Source organism: Nerophis lumbriciformis, linkage group LG16, assembly GCF_033978685.3.
Source record: "Nerophis lumbriciformis linkage group LG16, RoL_Nlum_v2.1, whole genome shotgun sequence".
NCBI lineage: Eukaryota > Metazoa > Chordata > Actinopteri > Syngnathiformes > Syngnathidae > Nerophis > Nerophis lumbriciformis.
This window is the reverse complement of record NC_084563.2, coordinates 29,183,234-29,210,391: the sequence shown is the minus strand read 5'-3', so window position 1 is coordinate 29,210,391 and position 27,158 is coordinate 29,183,234. Positions and strand designations below refer to the sequence as shown.

The 27,158-nt window shown below is 40.0% G+C and overlaps 1 protein-coding gene across 1 annotated transcript in view; it reads right to left on the bottom strand.

The window, feature by feature from the left end:
* The window catches only part of LOC133617150 (receptor-type tyrosine-protein phosphatase delta-like), a 353,800-nt gene that overhangs the window by 163,285 nt on the left and 163,357 nt on the right, over positions 1–27,158 (bottom strand). The window contains exons 4-5 of the mRNA XM_061976930.2: positions 24,529–24,674; positions 16,712–16,853 (exon numbers count right to left, since the gene is read on the bottom strand). Of these exons, the coding sequence (XP_061832914.2) occupies positions 16,712–16,853; positions 24,529–24,674 (288 nt within the window). The remainder of the gene's footprint in view (positions 1–16,711; positions 16,854–24,528; positions 24,675–27,158) is intronic.

Here is a 27,158-nt window from a genome sequence, read left to right as displayed (position 1 = left end):
ACATAAAGGAAGGGAGTTCATTAGACACATGTCATATTTGTCATATTTGGACATAAAGGAAGGGTGTGCATTAGACACGTGTCATATTTGTCATATTTGGACATAAAGGTAGGGTGTTAATTAGACACATGTCATATTTGTCATATTTGGACATAAAGGAAGGGTGTGCATTAGACTCATGTCATATTTGTCATATTTGGACATAAAGGAAGGGTGTGCATTAGACACGTGTCATATTTGTCATATTTGGACATAAAGGAAGGGTGTGCATTAGACTCGTGTCATATTTGTTATATTTGGACATAAAGGAAGGGTGTGCATCAGACTCGTGTCATATTTGTCATATTTGGACATAAAGGAAGGGTGTGCATTAGACACATGTCATATTTGGACATAAAGGAAGGGTGTGCATTAGACTCGTGTCATATTTGTCATATTTGGACATAAAGGAAGGGTGTGCATTAGACACATGTCATATTTGTCATATTTGGACATAAAGGAAGGGTGTGCATTAGACACGTGTCATATTTGGACATAAAGGAAGGGTGTGCATTAGACTCGTGTCATATTTGTCATATCTGGACATAAAGGAAGGATGTGCATTAGACACATGTCATATTTGGACATAAAGGAAGGGTGTGCATTAGACACATGTCATATTTGGACATAAAGGAAGGGTGTGCATTAGACTCGTGTCATATTTGTCATATCTGGACATAAAGGAAGGGTGTGCATTAGACATGTGTCATATTTGTCATATTTGGACATAAAGGAAGGGTGTGCATTAGACACATGTCATATTTGTCATATTTGGACATAAAGGAAGGGAGTTCATTAGACACATGTCATATTTGTCATATTTGGACATAAAGGAAGGGTGTTCATTAGACACATGTCATATTTGTCATATTTGGACATAAAGGAAGGGTGTGCATTAGACACGTGTCATATTTGTCATATTTGGACATAAAGGAAGGGTGTTCATTAGATACATGTCATATTTGTCATATTTGGACATAAAGGAAGGGTGTGCATTAGACTCATGTCATATTTGTCATATTTGGACATAAAGGAAGGGTGTGCATTAGACACGTGTCATATTTGTCATATTTGGACATAAAGGAAGGGTGTGCATTAGACACGTGTCATATTTGTCATATCTGGACATAAAGGAAGGGTGTGCATCAGACTCGTGTCATACTTGTCATATTTGGACATAAAGGAAGGGTGTGCATCAGACTCGTGTCATATTTGTCATATTTGGACAAAAAGGAAGGGTGTGCATTAGACACATGTCATATTTGGACATAAAGGAAGGGTGTGCATTAGACTCGTGTCATATTTGTCATATTTGGACATAAAGGAAGGGTGTGCATTAGACACATGTCATATTTGTCATATTTGGACATAAAGGAAGGGTGTGCATTAGACACGTGTCATATTTGGACATAAAGGAAGGGTGTGCATTAGACTCGGGTCATATTTGTCATATTTGGACATAAAGGAAGGGTGTGCATTAGACACATGTCATATTTGTCATATTTGGACATAAAGGAAGGGTGTGCATTAGACACGTGTCATATTTGGACATAAAGGAAGGGTGTGCATTAGACTCGGGTCACATTTGTCATATTTGGACATAAAGGAAGGGTGTGCATTAGACATGTGTCATATTTGTCATATTTGGACATAAAGGAAGGGTGTGCATTAGACATGTGTCATATTTGTCATATTTGGACATAAAGGAAGGGTGTTCATTAGACTCGTGTCATATTTGTCATATTTGGACATAAAGGAAGGGTGTTCATTAGACTCGTGTCATATTTGTCATATTTGGACATAAAGGAAGGGTGTGCATCAGACTCGTGTCATATTTGTCATATTTGGACAAAAAGGAAGGGTGTGCATTAGACACATGTCATATTTGGACATAAAGGAAGGGTGTGCATTAGACTCGTGTCATATTTGTCATATTTGGACATACAGGAAGGGTGTGCATTAGACACATGTCATATTTGTCATATTTGGACATAAAGGAAGGGTGTGCATTAGACACGTGTCATATTTGGACATAAAGGAAGGGTGTGCATTAGACTCGTGTCATATTTGTCATATTTGGACATAAAGGAAGGGTGTGCATTAGACACATGTCATATTTGTCATATTTGGACATAAAGGAAGGGTGTTCATTAGACACGTGTCATATTTGGACATAGTTGAAGGCACCACAGCATGTCACATATTTAATTTGTAAAAAGTATGTGTTCTGGATACAACAATAATATTCCCAGCTGAGAGTAATTGTAAGGAATGGAAACATGGCCATGCATCTTTGTGGTGTTTACAAAAAGAAGACACTTCACTGACTAGTTTAAGACTCGATAAAAGACTGTGAGATGTGACATGATGTTGCTGGTGTACAACATCTGGTGCTCATAAAAATGTGTTTTTTCACACCAATTACATATAGCACCCATCAAAGTACTGTGGTATCGATATCGGTGTGGGTAAAACCCTGAGGCTGTACATACCGTATAGTTAATGGTGTGAAAAGAAACGTCCGCCAAAAAGGCAAAGTGAGGACACGCACACGTTTGGTCGTCCATCACTGGGACGAGTGTAAAGCAACACCCGAGTGTTTTCAGTGAAGATGCGTAACCCGACGCCGGCGTGTTGACGGAGCCTCCCGCTGCTTCATCTGGACCCACTCCCACTCTTTCCACTCGGCCAGATCGTTTCACAGCTCGTGGACAAAAAGTCATGGGAACTGCCGCGCATACGGCGGCATCTGCTTTGTAGCGCGTCCAGAGTGAAATGTGCACACGTTCGCCGGCTGGGTTTGTCGTCTGTGACTGGGAGAAGGCGTCGGTGGCGAGGAAGGCGTCGGTGGCGAGGAAGGCGTCGGTGGCGAGGAACGCATCGGACTGTGAGGAGTTCTGCAGACCCTTCCTGCCATGCACCTCGTGTGGGCGGATGCAATAAAACAAAGCTCTGACTCTCATCCATCCATCTTCTTCCGCTTATCCGAGGTCGGGTCACGGGGGCAGAAGCCAAAGCAGGGAAGTCCAGACTTCCCTCTCCCCAGCTACTTCGTCCAGCTCCCCGGGGGATCCCGAGGTGTTCCCAGGCCAGCCGGGAGACATAGTCTACCCAACGTGTCCTGGCCCGTCCTACCGGTCGGACGGGCCCTAAACACCTCCCTAGGGAGGCGTTCAGGTGGCATCCTGACCAGATGCCCAAACCACCTCATCTGGCTCCTCTCCATGTGGAGGAGCAGCGGCTTTACTTTGAGCTCCTCCCGGATGACAGAGCTTCTCACCCTATCTCTAAGGGAGAGACCCGCCACCCGGCGGAGGAAACTCATTTAGGCCGCTTGTACCCGTGATCTTGTCCTTTCGGTCATAACCCAAAGCTCATGACCATAGGTGAGGATGGGAACGTAGATCGGCCGGTAAATTGAGAGCTTTGCCTTCCGGCTCAGCGTCCGCATTACTGAAGACGCCGCACCGATCCGCCTGTCGATCTCACCATCCACTCTTCCCTCACTCGTGAACAAGACTCCCAGGTACTTGAACTCCCCCACTTGGGGCAGGGTCTCCTCCCCAACCCGGAGATGGCACTCCACCCTTTTCCGGGCAATAACCTTGGACTCGGACTTGGAGGTGCTGATTCTCATCCCAGTCGCTTCACACTCGGCTGCGAACCGATCCAGTGAGAGCTGAAGATCCTGGCCAGATGAAGCCATCAGGACCACATCATGTTTAAAAAGCAGAGACCTAATCCTGCAGCCACCAAACCAGATCCCCCTCAACGCCTTGACTGCGCCTAGAAATGACAAAGGGCAGCCTTGGCGGAGTCCAACCCTCACTGGAAACGTGTCCGACTTACTGCCGACTCTCACGTTTGGACAATATTCACATTTCCTGTTGTCCAATCTCTCTTTGACATTTTAGCGCTAATGCCGGCGGGATTGAAGGAGCTTCAAAGACAAGTCAGACTCGGGAATGTCGTCTGGCTTTTTATAAGGTCAGAGCGCTTTATTACTTCCTTGCACAAACATTGGTCCAGTCCAACGTGGTCCTCATACTACGCTGACAATAAACACCACCGTGGACTTAGGTCTGCTTTGTCGTTAGACACAGGTGCCAGTCTTTCCAGCGTAGCAGAACAACAACACCCGGCGCTAAAAAGCGACATCGCATATTGATTATATCAAGGTAAAAGGCATCCCAAAAAATAATGTGTGGTATAAAGACAAACATTTTCAAAATAAGAGTGCATTGGTTGTTCCATATCTGATCTATTGCCTTGAAGTTTGGGGAAGTGCCTGCAAGACTTGGATTAATCCACATTTGCTTTTACAGAAAAGAGCGATTGTTGTCACCAAAGGTGGTAGATACAGAGACCCTCGTGTGAAGTGAAGTGAAGTGAAGTGAAGTACATTTATATAGCGCTTTTTCTCTAGTGACTCAAAGAGCTTTACATAGTGAAAGCCAATATCTAAGTTCCATTTAAAGCAGTGTGAGTGGCACTGGGAGCAGGTGGGTAAAGTGTCTTGCCCAAGGACACAACGGCAGTGACTAGGATGGCGGAAGCTGGGATCGAACCTGGAACCCTCAAGTTGCTGGCACGGCCACTCTACCAACTGCACTATGTCGCTACCAATCCTTTATTTATGCAAGTAAAAACACTGGAATGGAAATAATTAGTAGAGTATAGCCTTCTAAAGACTAAAAACCCAACCCTAACCTCAATCCTAAACCTAACCCTAACTCTAACCCTAACTTCAACCCCAACCCTAAACCTAACCCTCTAACCCCTAACCCTAAGATGGGAAGTTTACCAAACACTTTACAAAATAGACTTACCAAGAGATAAAGTTACTAAGGTAAGCCAGAGTTGAGTCAGCTGTCAAGGAAAGTTGAGTCTCAATCAAAAGGAGTCGGTCTTGACTGTGAAATCCAAACTTCCGAGTCCACTTTTCTGTTTATGACATACTTGCCAACCCTCCCGGATTTTCTGGGAGACTCCCGAAATTCAGCGCCTCTCCCGAAAACCTCCCGGGACAAATTTTCTCCCGAAAAACTCCCAAAATTCAGGCGGACCTGAGTGACGTGTTGACAACACACAACAACAGTGTCTACCGTAAAGCAGTTCGTCTGCCGTAAACAGCAATGTTGTGACACTTTTAAACAGGACAATACTGCCATCTACTGTACATGCATATGTGACCCACCCATAATGTGTCACATTTTTGTGTTGATTTATTTATTTTATTTTGTGGTTTGAATTCGTTTTTGGAGCTGTCATTACACATTTATCAGTATTCACATTGGTCAGTAGGGGGCAGTAGGGCGTTTCTTCCCAATTGAATGCTATCACCTGCAGACCGGAAGTGTCTTGTCATTCTGATGAGAGCGACCAGTCTGTGAACAATTAAAACGTCCTGTGTGCTTTTTCCTCCTGTGCTTTTTCCTGTTATAAACTAACCTGTATAACAGGTTAGTTTTGGTGAATCAGCTCACTGAATAATATCCATGTGATCTTTATAAGTTTAAGTACACATTCTGATGGTGGAGCCTAACTCTAAAGTGTTTGTGAGTTGTAGTTTGTAAATGAACACTGAAATTCAAGTATTTATATATATATATATATATATAGCTAGAATTCACTGAAAGTCAAGTATTTCTTATATATATATATATCTTAACCACGCCCCCAACCGCGCCCCCCGCCCCACCCCCCGACCACGCCCCCGCCCCACCCCCCAACCCCCACCTCCCGAAATCAGAGGTCTCAAGGTTGGCAAGTATGGTTTATGAAGAATGTTAAATGATCAATGTTTCAAAAATATGACAGTGCGGAGTTGTCGATCAGATGTATCGTGTTAGGTGTTTTGGTGTCCTGAAATGGATAGGACAGCTGCATCAGACAACACCAGTGAACTGGAACTGCACTGCAAAAAGTGAAATCTAAGTAAGATGAAATATGTCAAATAAGGGTGATATTTGCTTATTTTCTGTCTGATAAGATCATTCTTCTCACTAAGCAGATTTTATGTTAGAGTGTTTTACTTGTTTTAAGTGTTTTGGTCCTAAATGATCTCAGTAAGATATTACAGCTTGTTGCTGAGATTTGATGACCTATATTGAGTAAAACATGCTTGAAACTAGAATATCAAGTGTTGCAAAGCTGTGTCATCAACACTCACAAGTATAAAACTACTTTTTTAAAGTCATCATTTCTTATTTCAAGCATGAAAAAAAAAATCATGACTATGACACAATTGTGTCTCATAATTAAAACAGATGACAGCCAAATGGACTTTGCTGTTTTATTTCCAATGAAACAATAGAAAATAGGTACTCATATAGTAGTACAGTTGGCACAGTACAGTAAACTGACAGTTAATATTTAAACATTTAACATTTCTAACTATTTTGAACAGAAACATTTCATGCACATTCAGATGAATTCTTCAAAATTACAATTAAAAATGTTTTGGCCGGGGGCCGGGCTGTATATATGCGCACTAATTGACTGAAAGAGCACACACTTGGCGCGATGATGTCATGTTGTCGATAGAAAAATGCATTTTTAGACAATATGATTTGCCTGAGCGGCTAGGAGACCCCGAGAGTAACAAGCGCTTGCCTTGTTGCCTTTCCATTAAGAACAATAAATGTGTTTTTAGTATAAATTTGCTGGTTTCAAGAAATGTAATGCCGAGTGCATATCATTTTGTCAAGATAATGGCACGAACATTTACTTTATTTAAGAATATTTTTCAACATATTGAGCAAAAAGGTCTCTTTTTTTTTTCTACCAAGAAAAGTGCACTTGTTATTAGTGAGAATATACTTATTTTAAGCTATTTTTTGGGTTAATTGAAGTTAGCTAATTTTACTTGTTTTAGAAAGCCAAATTTTCTTGTTCTATTGGCAGATAATTTTGCTTAGTTCAAATAAAATACCTCTCATTTTTGTAATTTTTTTTCTTGTTTTTGAACACTGACTTTTTGCAGTGTGTTTATGACTTTGTGTTGATCGGGGGACAATATTACGAGTCGGACTTCTTTCCGCTCCGCTTCGTTCATGCTGTGTATATCTTTATATATCTATGTACATATATATATATATATACATATACATATATATATATATATATATATACAAAACTAATTTGTACACTCCTTTAAATAGACCCCTTTATAGACCAGTTGATCTGCCATCTCTCTTGTCTGTTCTGCCCCCCTCTCCAGTGTGGACTCCATTGTTAGCTGACATTTGCTAATGTTCATCTGTGCTTAAGAATGCATAAAAAAACATGTGTTCTTGTCCGACATAAGGATTGTGAATGATAGACAGCACACACACCTACTCAGTGGTCTAGTGGTTAGAGTGCCCGCCCTGAGATGGGTAGGTTGTGAGTTCAAAACCCCGGCCGAGTCATACCAAAGACTATAAAAATGGGAGCCATTACCTCCCTGCTTGGCACTCAGCATCAAGGCTTGGAATTGGGGGTTAAATCACCAAAAATGATTCCCGGGCGCGGCCACCGCTGCTGCTCACTGCTCCCCTCACCTTCCAGGGGGTGATCGAGGGTGATGGGTCAAATGCAGAGGATACATTTCTTTACTTTCTTATTTTCTTACTAAAGGTATTAGGGGTTGTTTCTAGTTTGACAGGGAAAAAAATAGTGTCCAATATTGCAACAAATATTATATTATCTAACTTTGTTGGTCAAAATCCAAATAAATACTTAAATATCTGCTTAACTTATGGTTTTGAAGCAAGTTATCCATTAAATTGTACACTATAAAAATGACAAATAGATTTTACTGTACAATTTAAGGAGTTTTTTTTTTACAGCATATTACTGTAAGTTGAAACAAAACCCAACCAATGTTTGTTTTTTTACAGTAAAATTCTGTCGACTGAGCTGTCAGTTTTTGTTTTTTTTAAATCCACGGTTGATGATTTTATGCTACCACATTTTATTATGGTAAAAAACTGGCAGCTGAGTTGCTAAAATAAAATTAAATAGCGGCACTGTTTTTTTATTTACAGTAATATGTTGTAAAAAAAAAAAAATAGCACCATGTATGATCCAGTAAAAAACTGCCAACTCTAAGCGTCAGTTTTTTTCTGTAGAAAACAAGTTGTCAAATCCACAGATTTTTTTTTTACTCTTTACATACAATTTTTTTTTTTTAATATTTAAATTCATAGGCAAATTCTTGAATGATTTACTGTGACAAGCGGCCCTCTATTGGGAGCCATGACTGCGGTGTGGCCCTCTATGAAAACCCGTTTGACAGTGAATAAAAATAGTGTCCAATATTGCAACAAATATTATATTATCTAACTTTGTTGGTCAAAATCCAAATAAATACTTAAATATTTGCTTAACTTATGGTTTTGAAGCAAGTTATCCATCAAATTGTACACTATAAAAATAACAAATAGATTTTACTGTACAATTTAGGGAGTTTTTTTTTTTTACAGCATAATACTGTAAGTTGAAAAAAAAACCGACCTATGATTGTTTTTTACAGTAGAATTCTGTCGACTGAGCTGTCAGTTTTTTTTTTATCCGCTGTTGATTTTATGCTACCACATTTTATTATGGTAAAAAACTGGCAGCTGAGTTGCCAAAATACAATTAAACAGCTGTACTGTATTTCTATTTACAGTAATATGTTGTAAAAATAATAATTATAAAATGACACCATATATGTTACAGTAAAAGTCTGGCAACTAAGCTTCCAGTTTTTTTCTGTAAAAAACAAGTTGTCAAATCCACAGATTTTTTTTTACTCTCTATGTAAAAAAAAATTCAAATATTGAATTTATTTAATTAATGATTTACTGTTAAAAGCGGCCCTCTATTGGCAGTCATGACTGCGGTGTGGCCCTCAATGAAAACAAGTTTGACAGCCCTGGTCTAGTGGGACAGGCCAAAGTTAAGTCGGAGACAAATGCAAGTCCTTTATAAATTATTTAATGTTTCTCTCCGGCCCGGCAACAAATGCTTCACGGACCGGTACTGGTCCCCAGACCGGGGATTGGGGACCACTGGTTTAAAAGACGAAATGAAACACATTCAGCACATTAAGTCAACTTATTTTTCCATTTTACTAGTACTTTATATTCATTTTCAAAATAAAGGTCTTGTACAGCAATATTTGTAAATATTTTAATGAATGTTCTAAAAACGCTTGACCATAACCATTCCTATTTTGACCTAACACACACCGGCCTAATGAGTCATCCAGCAGCTGACTGGACGAGGATCATACACTCACCCTCAACTTCATTATTATTTCAACCTTTGGCCAATCACAGCCATGACTGAAGAGCCACATTTCAGAGACACCGCTTCTTATTCTCAGTAATGATCAGACTGACCTTAGCGTCGCATCCCTTCTGTCAGACCCGCTGTCACAGACGACATGTGACTGACACATCTGTGCTTCTGTGTGTGTGTGTGTGTGTGTGTGTGTGTGTGTGTGTGTGTGAGACATTTTGTCCATCAGGAGCTATTAGCAGCTCCCGGGTGGGCTTTTATTCAAACTCAGTCTCAACTGACTCCTAAGTGGAGCAGAATTAGAAATATAATTAAGAAAACGGCAACAATGTATTTAGTAAACAAATATAAAACGTCATTCTTTCCAAATATGACTGTTAATAAGGAAGTAAAACAAAATGTTGGTGAATATCGTTACCTGGGTGTCATTTTAGAGCCAACACTTGGCTTTAAAGGCCTACTGAAATGCGATTTTCTTATTTAAACGGGGATAGCAGGTCCATTCTATGTGTCATACTTGATCATTTCGCAATATTGCCATATTTTTGCTGAAAGGATTTAGTAGAGAACATCGAGGATAAAGTTCGCAACTTTTGGTCGCTGATAAAAAAGCCTTGCCTGTAGCGGAAGTAGCAGACGAGTAGCGTGACGTCACAGGTTGAGGAGCTCCTCACATCCGCACATTGTTTACAATCATGGCCACCAGCAGCGAGAGCGATTCGGACCGAGAAAGCGACAATTTCCCCATTAATTTGAGCCAGGATGAAAGATTTGTGGATGAGGAAAGTGAGAGTGAAGGACTAGAGGGCAGTGGGAGCGATTCAGATAGGGAAGATGCTGTGAGAGGCGGGTGGGACCTGATATTCAGCTGGGAATGACTAAAACAGTAAATAAACACAAGACATATATATACTCTATTAGCCACAACACAACCAGGCTTATATTTAATATGCCACAAATTAATCCCGCATAACAAACACCGTCCATATAACCCGCCAATACAACTCAAACACCTGCACAACACACTCAATCCCACAGCTCAAAGTACCGTTCACCTCCCCAAAGTTCATACAGCACATATATTATAGGTGTATAAATGACACAATATGTTACTGCATACGTCAGCAGACTAATTAGGAGTCTTTGTGTGTTTACTTACTACTAAAAGACACAATAACAAACATATGTTTCATGTATCATAAGATTTGATGAGAAGATAAAGACAATAATGACATGTTTCTGCGGTCTCATTCCCATTCTCCCTTTTTCTGTCTGCACACTGTGTCTGCTGGTAAGTACTTTGTGCGCGCGCGCTGCCGAACATGCTCCTCCGCTCGTAAAACCAGCAATGTCATGACGGTGCTTTTCTTTATTTTTATTTTTTTTTCATATTCACACACTTCACACATCTGTTGTCTGCCCTAAATGTCAAAATATTTTTTGTTTATATCCCAACTATACCCCCCCCCCCACTCTCCCAGAAAAAGAAAGCAGTATTTGCAAATACATCAATTAAATAAAGAAAAAATAAATTATAATACATTATTAATAATAATAGTCAGAAATAAAATACAATATAAACATATATATATATATATATATATATATATATATATATATATATATATATATATATATATATATATATATATATATGGAGTAATTTTTTTAAGCAGTACAATCACTAATTCGAAAAATTAAAGTCAAGCTTATGGGGCGTGACATAATTGACCCAGTTTTCCCAGTATGAAGTACATTTCTCCAATTTATAATTAATAAAGGCAGTTATCTTCTCCATGTTATATATGTCCATTGTGATTTCCATCCATTGCTTCAAAGTTGGACTCTCCTGGGATATCCATTTCCTAGTAATGCTCTTTTTTTTGTTTTCATTTTTTATTAAAAGAAAAATGATACAATTAATTCATTTTTCAAACTGAGACTCACTGGCTTTGGCTCATTTTCTGTGAAGAACATATATCAGAATACATATTTAATGAACACACACCATACACCCCCCCTACACATTTATATTACATATAAGATGGGGCTAATAGAAGTGTGGAAACACACACACACACACACACACACACACACACACACACACACACACACACACACACACACACACACACACACACACACACACACACACACACACACACACACACTGCAGGCCTAGACAGGAGGAGGACAGAGTGTAGGTACACAGAACATCAGAGGGTCAAATGTGCGAGAAAATGAGAGCAGACAGTGTTGACAAACAATGTTGCAACCTTGTGTGGGAAGCGCAGGTGCAGAAACACAGAAGAAGAATCCCTGTGGGATGCAGAAACTGCCAGAGAAATGTTCCGTGCAACGTTCATATTGTTGTTACTCAGCCAGCGTTTGTGGGTCTGATGGACCCGTTGCATTTTGTGGCTTTTAATGCCTCACAATCAAACACTTTTATGTTCAAATACTGAACAGATGTTTATTGGGATAAGGTAAACATCTGTTCAGTTTTTGAACATAAAAGTGTTTGACTGTGAGGCATTAAATGCAAGGGGTCCATCAGACCCACAAACGCTGACTGAGTAACAACAATATGAACATTACACAAGGGTTAAACATTAGTTCTGCGATACTATAATAGTACTGGTATACCGCGCCACCCTAGGCTCTATATTCTAAGGCAGGGGTGTCAAACTCAAATACAGAGTGGGCCAAAATGTAAAAGTGAACAAAGGTTGAACAAATGAACCTTTTAATAGGGACCCAAACAAGTTTTGCATTAAATATTGAACAAGCAAGGCTTATATAACTTTATAGTGACATGCAAAATCCAGTTTCAAATAATAATAATAATAATTAAAAAATATCAATGACATATCAAATAAAATTTAAATAAAATTGAATGCCTTTTTTCTATTTGCAGCCTTCTGAGGTAAATATCAACATTAACTTTTTCCACAGGCTAATAAATTGGAAAATAAAATAATGAATAAACCAACCATTCAGGACTTTAAACTGCTCAGTTTGCAACACACTGATCTAATCTGATGTGCCCAAGCCAGATACCTGCCATCTTTTCTTGGATGCTAGTTCATTAATGTCGGGGCTCAGGCTTTGAGCTGAGGCAACCTTCATTATCCAACGAAGGTGTTCATCAGTCATTATATCTCGTAGTCCCCCGGACCACAGTCTTGGGGGCGTGCCTTAAATGCACTGTCTTTAACGTACTCTACGAGCTATCGTCACGTCCGCTTTTCATCCATTCTAACATCATTCAGACCCAGTCACAAGATATGTGCGGCTTCGGTACGCATACTTCATCAACAGCCATACAGGTTACACGGAGGGTGCCAGTATAAAAAACTTTAACACTGTTACAAATATGCGCCACACTGTGAACCCACACCAAACAAGAATGACAAACACATTTCGGGAGAACATCCGCACCGTAACACAACATAAACACAACAGAACAAATACCCAGAACCCTTTGCAGCACTAATTCTTCCGGGACGCTACAAAATACACCCCTGCTACCACCAACCCCCCCCCCCCCCCCCACACACACACCTTGTAGTGTCCCGGAAGAGTTAATGCTGCAAAGGGTTCTGGGTATTTGTTCTGTTGTGTTTATGTTGTGTTACGGTGTGGATGTTCTCCCGAAATGTGTTTGTCATTCTTGTTTGGTGTGGGTTCACAGTGTGGCGCATATTTGTAACAGTGTTAAAGTTGTTTATGCGGCTACCCTCAGTGTGACCTGTATGGCTGTTGATCAAAGTATGCATGGCATATATCATGTGACAGGGGAATGTTTTGAAGGTGGAATGGTCAAAAACGGTTGAAAGATGTGGACTGTGAAAATATTCCAGGAAGAGGTGAAAATAAATATTTGGAAAACCGGGAATTCCAGGAATTTTGATTAAATCCTGGAAATGGCAGTTTGATTGTCCAAGGTGAGTGGAGTGTGTAGATGTTGGAACGCTTCCAACCGGATGAGAAATGTGGGATGTGCAATCGATTGTATAATGACCATTCATTGGCAGTAGGGAGAACATTCCAGGAAAACCGGGAATTTTGGGAAGGGGAAAACATGTTTTATGTTCGATATTTCGTAAGAGTAGTGTGGGTGTGGATGGTTTAAAGGTCGGAATCGGGTTTAAAAATGGCGCAACATTTAGTAAATTTAAGGCATTGTAGAACTAGGAGTATGTCCATTCATTTGAAGGGGGAATTTCCTGGAAATTTGAGAATTTTGTGGAAACCGGTAATTTTTAAGAATATTGATACTAGCACAATTGTCCTAAATGATATGAATGGGTTGGTGTTGACGTGGTAACGGTTTGAATTGAGAATGTGTATTTCACAATTCCTGGAATTTTGGGAACATTTTTTAATTTGTTCGAAAAAAAAGGGAACATTTGTTGTCCCAGGCAAGAGGAGTGTTTTGAAGGTGGAATGGTCAAAAACGGTTGACATATGTGGACTGTGAAAATATAATCGGAAGAGGTGAAAATAGAGATTTGGAAAACTGGGAATTCCAGGAATTTTGATTAAATCTTGGAAATGGCAGTTTGATTGTCCAAGGTGAGTGGAGTGTGTGGATGTTGGAATGCTTCCAACTGGATGAGAAATGTAGGATGTGCAGTCGATTGTATAATGACCATTCATTGGCAGTAGGGAGAAAATTCCAGAAAAACCCGGAATTTTGGGAAAGGGAAAACATGTTTTATGTTCAATAATTCGGAAGAGTAGTGTGGGTGTGGATGGTTTAAAGGTCGGAATTGGGTTCAAAAATGGCGCAACATTTAGAAAATGTAGGGTATTGTAGAACTAGGAGTATGTCCATTCATTTGAAGGGGGAATTTCCTGGAAATTTGAGAATCTGGGGGAAACCGGTAATTTTTAAGAATATTGATACTAGCACAATTGTCCTAAATGATATGAATGGGTTGATGTTGACGTGGTAACAGTTTGAATTGAGAATGGGTATTTCACAATTCCTGGAATTTTCGGAACATTTTTTAATTTGTTCGAAAAAAAAGGGAACATTTGTTGTCCCAGGTAAGAGGAGTGTTTTGAAGGTGGAATGGTCAAAAACGGTTGACATATGTGGACTGTGAAAAGGGGGCCGGCACGCTGTTTGTATGGAGGAAAAGCGGACGTGACGACAGGTTGTAGAGGACGCTAAAGGCAGTGCCTTTAAGGCACGCCCCCAATATTGTTGTCCGGGTGGAAATCGGGAGAAATTCGGGAGAATGGTTGCCCCGGGAGACTTCCGAGAGGGGCACTGAAACTCGTGAGGGTTGGCAAGTATGAGTATTAGCGGTGAATGCGGTGTATAATACCGGCGGGCCAGCTCTAGTGTTAATTTGATATCGCCTCAAGGGCCAAGTTAAATTACACAGCTGGCCAAATTTGGCCCGCGGGCCAGAGTTGACACCCATGTTCTAAGGCTAAGGAAGGTGGACCTGGGTTCAGGTTCAGGTCTAATGGCTAGATGAAGACCACTATTGGAGTCCACCATGAACACGTGAGCCTTCACGCTGTGGATGAAGAGGACTTCTGTCAAGGGAGACACGCTACAACAAACCTCGATGTGGTGGCGACACAGCAGGCGATGTGTATGCACCACTGAACACACACACACACACACACACACACACACACACACACACACACACACACACACACACATACACACACACACACACACACACACACACACACACACACACACACACACACACACACACACACACACACACACTACATGATGGAGATGAACAGCAGAGAGGATGCAAAGAGCCATACGACGTGAATAATTTAGAAGTTGTTGTGAGGTGGACCTAAGAGCGCGTGGGGCGAGCGACCGAGCGAGACAGAGAGAGAGAGAGAGAGAGAGAGAGAGAGAGGGTGAGAGCGGCAAAAAAAGACGATGTAATCGTAACCAGAATAGAAACAATGGCCGCTGTGATTATCCACACTCCAGCGGCCTCACTTGATAAGACGGTGGCGAGCGTAATGTTCCCCTAATGGACTCCCAGCACCGCCGCCATTAATGGACTCCAACACTAACAAGAGCGTGCAGGCCTTATTGACTTCCAAAGAGAGTCTCCTTTCCGGCCCTCGCAGCTTCGTCAGCAGCAACACTTCTTCGCCATCCACTAAGTACGTGCTTGGAAATACACGCCGGTGTCCGACGGAAAGGGTGGGCGATTAGGGATTGAGCACGCCTTCTTTGAATCAGGTTAGAGGTATTTGTTTGGAACGGTAGAAGTTTCTAGCAGATTTGACATCACATGGACAAAGATAAGACCTTCTGGAGGAAAGTTCTGTGGTCAGATGAAACAAAAATGGAGCTGTTTGGCCACAATACCCAGCAATATGTTTGGAGGAGAAAAGGTGAGGCCTTTAATCCCAGGAACACTATGCCTACCGTCAAACATGGTGGTGGTAGTATTATGCTTTGGGCTTGTTTTGCTGCCAATGGAACTGGTGTGTCAGGTTTGTCACTGACAGTTTAGTTATGTTTTGTTTTTTGTTTTTATAACAGACTGGAGAGGCAGCTGATGGTGACCTTCTATCGCTCGGCTGTCGAGAGTTTTCTGATGTACTGCATAACAGTGCGGTACGCCAGCTGCACTGAAGCAGACAAAAAGGCGATTCAGAGGGTCATAAAGTCTGCACAAAAAATCATCGGCTGCCCCCTCCAATCCCTGAAGGATTTACACAACTCCCGTTGCCTCAACAGAGCAAAACACATCACGAAGGACAGCACACACCCTGGCTTCCACCTGTAGCACCTGCTACCATCGGGCAGGCGCTACAGGTGCATCAGAGCCAGAGCAAACAGGCTCAGAGACAGCTTCTTTCCCACAGCTGTCACCATCTTGATCTCTAACTTATAATAAATAATTCACCCCTATACAGTACCCTACCCTAATACCCTATATTGTTTCATCTGACATCCCATGGACAAAAATAAGACCTTCTGGAGGAAAGTTCTGTGGTCAGATGAAACAAAAATGGAGCTGTTTGGCCACAATACCCAGCAATATGTTTGGAGGAGAGAAGGTGAGGACTTTAATCCCCGGAACACCATGTCTACCGTCAAGCATGGAGGTGGTAGTATTATGCTCTGAGCCTGTTTTGCTGCCAATGGAACTGCTGCTTTAAATGGGACAATGAAAAAGGAGGATTAGCTCCAAATTGTTCAGGACAAGCTAAAATCATCAGCCCGGAGGTGGGGTCTTGGGCGCAGTTGGGTGTTCCAACAGGACAATGACCCCAAACACACCTCAAAAGTGGTAAAGGAATGGCTAAATCGGACTAGAATGAAGGTTTTAGAATGGCCTTCCCTATGGTGAAGACACATGCATGGGATGAAGGCCAATGGGCTGGCACTGACCTCTGAGCACACTTAGTCTGGTGGAGGCGGTGAGCTCCCCTGCCGAGTTGGAGGCGTGGCATTCGTAAATAGCCTCGTCTCTCGGGGTCCTCAGGGGCTGGATCCTCAAGACCGAACCGGACCCGTCGTCAAACTCTATGACCTGTTTCGGGGGGGAACAAGACCAGAATGTTTGTAGGGTTCACAATGTAGTGGTACCTCGGTTTTTACACACCCCAGTTTGAGGTTCACAGACACGGTCTTGGTTTTTGGTCGTTATATTAGCCTACTATCAAAATGACTTTAAAAATCTCAAATACGGTAAGTGTTATAATGAAGACAACACATGATGTAAGTGTCTATATTAGCCTACTATCAAAATGACTTTAAAAGTCTCATATAAGTGTTATAATGAAGACAACACATGATGTAAGTGTCTATATTAGCTATATTAGCCTACTATCAAAATTACTTTAAAAGTCTTATATAAGTGTTATAATGAATGCAACACATGATGTAAGTGTCTATATTAGCCTACTATCAAAATGACTTTAAAAGTCTCATATAAGTGTTATAATGAAGACAACACATGATGTAAGTGTCTATATTAGCTATATTAGCCTACTATCAAAATGACTTTAAAAGTTTTATATAAGTGTTATAATGAAGACAACACAAGATGTAGGTGTCTATATTAGCTATATTAGCCTACTATCAAAATGACTTTAAAAGTCTTGTATAAGTGTTATAATGAAGACAACACATGATGTAAGTGTCTACATTAGCCTACTATCAAAATGACTTTAAAAGTCTTATATAAGTGTTATAATGAAGACAACACATGATGTAAGTGTCTACATTAGCCTACTATCAAAATGATTTTAAAAGTCTTATATAAGTGTTATAATGAAGGCAACACATGATGTAAGTGTCTATATTAGCTTACTATCAAAATTACTTTAAAAGTCTTATATAAGTGTTATAATGAAGACAACACATGACGTAAGTGTCTACATTAGCCTACTATCAAAATGACTTTAAAAGTCTTATATAAGTCTTATAATGAAGACAACACACGATGTAAGTGTCTATATTAGCTATATTAGCCAACTATCAAAATGACTTTAAAAGTATTATATAAGTGTTATAATGAAGACAACACATGATGTAAGTGTCTACATTAGCCTACTATCAAAATGATTTTAAAAGTCTTATATATGTGTTATAATGAAGGCAACACATGATGTAAGTGTCTATATTAGCTTACTATCAAAATTACTTTAAAAGTCTTATATAAGTGTTATAATGAAGACAACACATGATGTAAGTGTCTACATTAGCCTACTATCAAAATGACTTTAAAAGTCTTATATAAGTCTTATAATGAAGACAACACACGATGTAAGTGTCTATATTAGCTATATTAGCCTACTATCAAAATGACTTTAAAAGTCTTATATAAGTGTTATAATGAAGACAACACATGATGTAAGTGTCTGTATTAGCCTACTATCAAAATGACTTTAAAAGTCTTATATAAGTGTTATAATGAAGACAACACATGATGTAAGTGTCTATAATAGCCTACTATCAAAATGACTTTAAAAGTCTTGTATAAGTGCTATAATGAAGACAACACATGATGTAAGTGTCTGTATTAGCCTACTATCAAAATGACTTTAAAAGTCTTATATAAGTGTTATAATGAAGACAACACATGATGTAAGTGTCTGTATTAGCCTACTATCAAAATGACTTTAAAAGTCTTATATAAGTGTTATAATGAATACAACACATGATGTAAGTGTCTATAATAGCATACTATCAAAATAACTTTAAAAGTCTTATATAAGTGTTATAATAAAGACAACACATGATGTAAGTGTCTATATTAGCCTACTATCAAAATGACATTAAAAGTCTCATATAAGTGTTATAATGAAGACAACACATGATGTAAGTGTCTATATTAGCTACATTAGCCTACTATCAAAATGACTTTACAAGTCTCACATAAGTGTTACAATGAAGACAACACATGATGTAAGTGTCTATTTTAGCTTACTATCAAAATGACTTTAAAAGTCTCATATAAGTATTATAATGAAGACAACACATGATGTAAGTGTTTATATTAGCCTACTATCAAAATGACTTTAAAAGTCTCATATAAGTGTTATAATGAAGACAACACATGATGTAAGTGTCTATATTAGCTATATTAGCCTACTATCAAAATTATTTTAAGTCTTATATAAGTGTTATAATGAAGACAACACATGATGTAAGTGTTTATATTAGCTATATTAGCCTACTATCAAAATAACTTTAAAAGTCTCATATAAGTGTTATAATGAAGACAACACAAGATGTAAGTGTCTATATTAGCCTACTATCAAAATGATTTTAAAATATAGTCTTATAATGAAGACAACACATGATGTAAGTGTCTATATTAGCTATATTAGCCTACTATCAAAATGACTTTAAACGTCTTGTATAAGTGTTATAATGAAGACAACACATGATGTAAGTGTCTATATTAGCCTACTATCAAAATGATTTTAAAATATAGTCTTAAAATGAAGACAACACATGATGTAAGTGTCTATATTAGCCTACTATCAGAATCAGAAATACTTTGATCAAATCAATCAAAAATCTAAATTGGCCCCCAAGTTGCCGGCCCCCGGTCTGGCCAAACAAGCAAAGGTAATGTGAGGATTACCAGCTGTCCTCCCGAGTTTTATAGCAAGCCAGCTCTCATTCAAGTTTGCGTGCGATAATGGAGCTACAAGTGTCACTTTAAATGTAGCTACTGACACGCTCACATTTGCTTTGAGGATTAGTTCCACCTCTTTGATGATGGAAATGGAAGAAAGGCAACTTGGCACTTTGCCAGAACTAGTGAGAACACACCTCAGCGTTTAAGGATGGTGAGTCACGACAGTGTGACGTGTTGTGCTGTAAAACTCTTATCAGTTAACTAAGTCCTGCATTGTTGGCCTCAACATGACTGCCTGCACTTTGATAAATAAGGTGAGAAACACTATTGAGTCTAAGAAAGAACTAGTATTGGCCGCGCATTGCCATCAAGAGGGATGTTTAAAATCAACAATTTCAGAATTCCTGGAACTTTGGAAAAAAAATTAATTTATGCGAAAAAAAGGAGCATTTGTTGTCCCAGGTAAGAGGAATGTTTTGAAGGTGGAATGGTCAAAAACGGACTGTGAAAATATTCCAGGAAGAGGTGAAAATAAAGATTTGGAAAACCAGGAATTCCAGGAATTTTGATTAAATCCTGGATATGCCAGTTTGATTGTCCAAGGTGAGTGGAGTGTGTGGATGTTGGAACGCTTCCAACCGGATGACAAATGTAGGATGTGCAGTCGATTGTATAATGACCATTCATTGTCAATAGGGAGAACATTCCAGGAAAACCGGGAATTTTGGGAAGGGGAAAACATGTTTTATGTTCCATATTTCGGAAGAGTAGTGTGGGTATGGATGGTTTAAAGGTCGGAATCGGGTTTAAAAATGGCGCAACATTTAGAAAATTTAAGGCATTGTAGAACTAGGAGTATGTCCATTCATTTGAAGGGGAATTTCCTGGAAATTTGAGAATCTTGGGGAAACCGGTAATTTTTAAGAATATTGATACTAGCACAATTGTCCTAAATGATATGAATGGGTTGGTGTTGACGTGGTAACAGTTTGAATTGAGAATGGGTATTTCACAATTCCTGGAATTTTGGGAAAATGTTTTAATTTGTTCGAAAAAAAGGGAACATTTGTTGTCCCAGGTAAGAGGAGTGTTTTGAAGGTGGAATGGTCAAAAACGGTTGACATATGTGGACTGTGAAAATATTCCAGGAAGAGGTGAAAATAGAGATTTGGAAAACCGGCAATTCCAGGAATTTTGATTTAATCTTGGAAATGGCAGTTTGATTGTCCAAGGTGAGTGGAGTGTGTGGATGTTGGAACGCTTCCAACCGAATGAGAAATGTGGGATGTGCAGTCGATTGTATAATGACCATTCATTGTCAGTAGGGAGAACATTCCAGGAAAACCCAGAATTTTGGGAAAGGGAAAAAACATGTTTTATGTTCGATATTTCGGAAGAGTAGTGTGGGTGTGGATGGTTTAAAGGTCGGAATCGGGTTTAAAATGGCGCAACATTTAGAAAATTTAAGGCATTGTAGAACTAGGAGTATGTCCATTCATTTGAAGGGGGAATTTCCTGGAAATTTCAGAATCTGGGGGAAACCGGTAATTTTTAAGAATATTGATACTAGCACAACTGTCCTAAATGATATGAATGGGTTGGTGTTGACGTGGTAACGGTTTGAATTGAGAATGTGTATTTCACAATTCCTAGAATTTTCGGAACATTTTTTAATTTCTTCGAAAAAAAGGGAACATTTGTTGTCCCAGGTAAGAGGAATGTTTTGAAGTTGGAATGGTCAAAAACGGTTGAAATATGTGGACTGTGAAAATATTCCAGGAAGAGGTGAAAATAGAGATTTGGAAAACCGTGAATTCCAGGAATTTTTACCAAATCTTGGAAATGGCAGTTTGATTGTCCAAGGTGAGTGGAGTGTGTGGATGTTGGAACGCTTCCAACCACATGAGAAATGTGGGATGTGCAGTCGATTGTATAATGACCATTCATTGGCAGTAGGGAGAAAATTCCAGGAAAACCCAGAATTTTGGGAAAGGGAAAACATGCTTTATGTTTGATATTTTGGAAGAGTAGTGTGGGTGTGGATGGTTTAAAGGTCGGAATTGGGTTTAAAAATGGCACAACATTTAGAACTAGGAGTATGTCCATTCATTTGAAGGGAAATTTCCTGGAAATTTGCCTTTAAGAGGAATGTTTAAAATCCATTGTGTTCATCATTTATATGCATTTTGCATTGAGTAAAACTATCATGATGTACTTGTGCTTTGTGTTGAAATGAACTACTACTTGAATTAATGGACATTATCAGCGAAAATAGTTGTGATAAAAATGATAAACTTGAATGTTTTATATGTATCTAAATATGTAATATATTTTAATATAATATTAATGATCATTTTGTTTTTTATACGATTTGGTTTCCAACGAGTATTATTGAACAGATAATAACACAACCCAAGGTACCACTAGTACAGTATATTCAAAATATGTGACATTTCTTGAAAAAATAAGCTAGCAATAACCCACCGTGCTTTTATTTTGAAGGCCTAACTTTTCAAGCCTTTTTTTCTCATGGAAGGTAAAATGCAGGACAACTATTGAAAATACGCTGCTCTGATAGAAGTTTCCACGGTGCACTGAAGGTCATGGATGGGAAATACAGTTGAATTAGTCATGAAAACTAAATGTTTAGCAGGAGTAAACAAAATGTCATTTTCATGTTCTGGGACGTGGAACAAGTTTTGCTGGAGTGGACGACTGGGATTAACTTCCCTGGAATATGATTAATACACGCTGGGAGGAGATCAGGATTTGGAATTCTAAGAAGGCTTCAGCTGACTGAAATCCAATAAATGTAAAGTCTCCCTGTAGGGACCTGTGAGGACCTGAAAGGACCTGTGAGAACCTGTCAGGTCCTGTGAGGACCTGTGAGGACCTGTGAGGACATGTGAGGACCTGTGAGGACCTGTCAGGACCTGTGAGGACCTGTCAGGACATGTGAGGACCTGTCAGGACCTGTCAGGACCTGTGAGGACATGTGAGGACCTGTGAGGACATGTGAGGACCTGTGAGGACCTGTGAGGACCTGTGAGGACATGTGAGGACCTGTGAGGACCTGTCAGGACCTGTGAGGACCTGTCAGGACCTGTGAGGACATGTGAGGACCTGTGAGGACCTGTGAGGACATGTGAGGACCTGTGAGGACCTGTCAGGACCTGTGAGGACCTGTGAGGACCTGTCAGGACCTGTGAGGACATGTGAGGACCTGTGAGGACCTGTGAGGACATGTGAGGACCTGTGAGGACCTGTCAGGACCTGTGAGGACCTGTCAGGACCTGTCAGGACCTGTCAGGACCTGTCAGGACCTGTCAGGACCTGTCAGGACATGTGAGGACCTGTGAGGACCTGTCAGGAACTGTCAGGACCTGTGAGGAAATGTGAGGACCTGTGAGGACATGTGAGGACCTGTGAGGACCTGTCAGGACCTGTCAGGACCTGTCAGGACCTGTCAGGACATGTGAGGACCTGTGAGGACCTGTCAGGACCTGTCAGGACCTGTGAGGACATGTGAGGACCTGTGAGGACATGTGAGGACATGTGAGGACCTGTGAGGACCTGTCAGGACCTGTGAGGACCTGTGAGGACATGTGAGGACCTGTGAGGACCTGTCAGGACCTGTCAGGACCTGTGAGGACATGTGAGGACCTGTGAGGACATGTGAGGACCTGTGAGGACCTGTCAGGACCTGTGAGGACCTGTGAGGACATGTCAGGACCTGTCAGGACCTGTCAGGACCTGTGAGGACCTGTGAGGACTTTTCTGACAGAAGAATACTTTAGTGAGGCAGGCCACATGAAATTATGATGCGGGCCACATAAAATAATGTGGCAGGGCACTAAAATGATGAGGCAAGCCGTTGAAATTATGAGGCAGGCCATTTGAAATGCTGCGGCGGGCCACTTGAAATAACCTGGCAGGGCACTAAAATGATGAGGCAGGCCACATAAAAAAATGTGTCAGGCCACCTAAAATTAAGAGGCAGGCCGTTGAAATGATGAGGCAGGCCACATAAAATAATGTGGCAGGCCACCCAATTTTATGAGGCAGGCCATTGAAATGATGAGGCAGGTCACTTGAAATGATGAGGCGGGTCACATGAAATAATGTGGCAGGGCACCAAAATTATGAGGCAGGCCGTTGAAATGATGACGCAGGCCACTTGAAATTATGATGCGGGCCACATAAAATAATGTGGCAGGGCACTAAAATGATGAGGCAAGCCGTTGAAATTATGAGGCAGGCCACTTGAAATGACGAGGCGGGCCACATAAAATTAAATGGCAGGGCACTAAAATGATGAGGCAGGCGACTTGAAATGATAAGGTGGGCCACATAAAATGATGAGGCAGGCGGTTGAAATGATGAGGCAGTCCACTTGAAATGATGAGGCGGGCCACTTAAAATAATGTGGCAGGCCACGTAAATGATGTGGCAGTCCACATAAATGATGAGGCAGGCCGTTGAAATGATGAGGCAGGCCACATAAAATAATTTTGGCAGGCCACATAAAATGATGAGGTAGGCCGTTGAAATACTGAGGCAGGCTGCTTGAAATGATGAGGCGGGCCACATAAAATAATGTTGGGAGCCACATAAAATAATGTGGCAGGCCACTTAAATGATGAGGCAAGCCACACAACAGAATGAGGCGGGCCACTTACAATTATGTGGCGGGCCACACAAAAATATAGTGACATATCACCAAAAATGATGTCGCAGGCCAGATTAAATGATGCTGCCGACCACATAAAATAATGCGGCATATCACATAAAATAATACGGCGTATCACATAAGAGTATGTAGCGGGCCACTCTAAATGACAAGCTCGGCCTTGAAAACGATATGGCGGGCCACATAAAATAATGCGTCAGGAATGCATAAAATAAATTGGTGGGCCACTTTAAAATCATGTCAGATTTGCCTTGTGAGAGCATCAAGAGTTAAGTCTTTGATAAACAACAACAAGATGAGACAAAGTTGGACTGAAAGATTCTTTTTGTCCTAAAAAGTCTTTTTTTTTTTTTTTTTTTTTTTTTCAAATATTGATATTTCATGAAAATGGATGGATGGATATTTCATGAGTGATGAGCGCACCTCAAATCTCTGGTTGCTGACTTTCTTGCCTTTCTTGTTCCACACAATCTTGGGCTGCGGCTCGCCGGCGGCCTGGCACACGAAGGACGCCACGCCGCCCTGGACTCCGGTCTGGTCCTCCGGGGTCCGGGTGAACCGCGGGGGGGCTGTGTGTGGGGAAGACAAGACACCATAGGAAGTCAGACGCGCGTGTGTGTGTGTGTGTGTGTGTGTGTGTGTGTGTGTGTGTGTTAGTTGTGATGGACAGATATGTTCTTTATCCAAATATCCTGTCCATCTATACAATTTTAATAATACATACATACATACATACATACATACATACATATATATATATATATATATATATATATATATATATATATATATATATATATATATATATATATATATATATATATATATATATATGCGTGTTAGCATCTTAGTGGTCTTGTCCTGCACACGGGTGTTGACGCTCCACCAAAGGAGCTTAATACTTGTGTGCCATAAAGGATTTATGAAGACTTACTTGTGACATGACCACTAAAGCCGCCTGCATCCAGGGACGCCAACAATATCATAACCAGCGCCTCGGCGGGATTGTGACATCACCAACATCAAACAGATTCTGCACGTCAGTCACGGCACGGCGGCGGCCGCGCGCCTAATGGCGTTCCCGCCAAGGCAGAAAATCCCTACTTAAGGGCTTACGTGGACCGCCCGGACAAAGGAGAGCAATTGCTTTTTGCCGCTCAAAGGAGGGAGGCCCGCTGGCTCCGCCCACAGCGCGGGAGAATGGCCGACACAAAGAGGGGACTGATGGAGACCACAACCAAGGAGGAGAGGGTCTGGACCACCTGGTCAAGTTGCACCCCACCCACCTCGTATAAATATGGCCATCTTCCACCAAATGGGAAAAACAACATGTTATTTTGTAGATTAACAGATATTACATTGCTTCATTTGGAAACAATTAAGATATGTAAATAAACATTTACTGAATACTTGTCCAGGGTGTACCCCGCCTTCCGCCCGATTGCAGCTGAGGTAGACTCCAGCACCCACCCGCGACCCCAAAAGGGATAAGCGGTAGAAAATGGATGGATGGATGGATGGATGGATGAATATTTCTGTGTAAACAACTCATTTCACAACGTATATATCTGCGACTTATAGTCCGGTGTGGCTAATATATGGGAAAACAATTCCTTCTAAATTTTAGTGGGTGCGGCTTATATACCAGTATGCTTTGTAAACTGTAAAATACGGTAATCTTCCACCAAATGGGAAAAAAATATGTTATTTTGTACAGTAACAGATACTACATTGCTTCATTTGGAAACAATCAAGGTATGTAATTAAACATTTACTAAATATTTGTGCAAATAACTAATTTCACAACGTATATATCTGCCACTTATAGTCCAGTGCAGCTTATGTATGGGAAACAATTCCTTTTAAAATTTAGTGGGTGCGGCTTGTATACCAGTATGTTTTGTATTTCCGTGTAAATACCTCATTTCACAACGTATATATCTGCCACTTATAGTATGGTGCGGCTAATATATGGAAACATTTATTTATTCAAAAATGTAGTGGGTGCGGCTTGTATACTTTTCAGTTTGGAAAATATGGTAATCTTCCACCAAATGGGAAAAAAAAGTGTCATTTTGTAGACTAACAGTTACTACATTGCTTCATTTGGAAACAATTAAGGTATGTAAATTAACATTTACAGAATATTTCCGTGTAAATAACTAATTTCACAACGTATATACTGTATCTGCGACTTATAATGTTATATTATTAATATATGGGGAACATTTACTTTTAAAATTTAGTGGGTGCGGCTTATATACCAGTATGCTTTGTAGACTGTAAAATACAGTAATCTTCCACCAAATGGGGAAAAAAAGTGTTATTTTGTACAGTAACAGATACTTCAGTGCTTCATTTGGAAACAATTAAGGTATGTAATTAAACATTTACTAAATATTTGTGCAAATAACTAATTTCACAACGTATATATTTGCCACTTATAGTCCGGTGCAGCTAATATATGGTGGAAATTTCCTTTTAAAATTTTGTGGGTGCAGCTTATATACCAGTATTTTTTGTAGTCTGAAAGATATGGTAATCTTCCACCAAATGGGGAAAAGAAAATGTTGTTTTGTAGACTAACAGATACTACATTGCTTCATTTGGAAACAATTAAGGTATGTAAACAAACATTTACAGAATATTTTCGTGTAAATAACTAATTTCACAACAAGTATATATCTGCGACTTAAAGTCCGGTGCGGCTAATATATAGAAACGTATTTATTTCTTCTAAAATTTAGGGGTGCTGCTTATATACCGGTGCGCTTTTCAGTTTGGAAAATATGGCAATCTTCCACCAAATGGGGAAAAAACATGTTGTTTTGTAGACTAACATATACTACATTGCTTCATTTGGAAACAATCAAGGTATGTAAATAAACTTTTACAGAATATTTCTGTGTAAATAACTCATTTCATAACGTATATATCTGCCACTTATAGTCTGGTGCGGCTAATATATAGGGGAAAATTTCCTTCTAAAATTTTGTGGGTGCGGCTTATATACCAGTATGCTTTGTAGACTGTAAAATACGGTAATCTTCCAC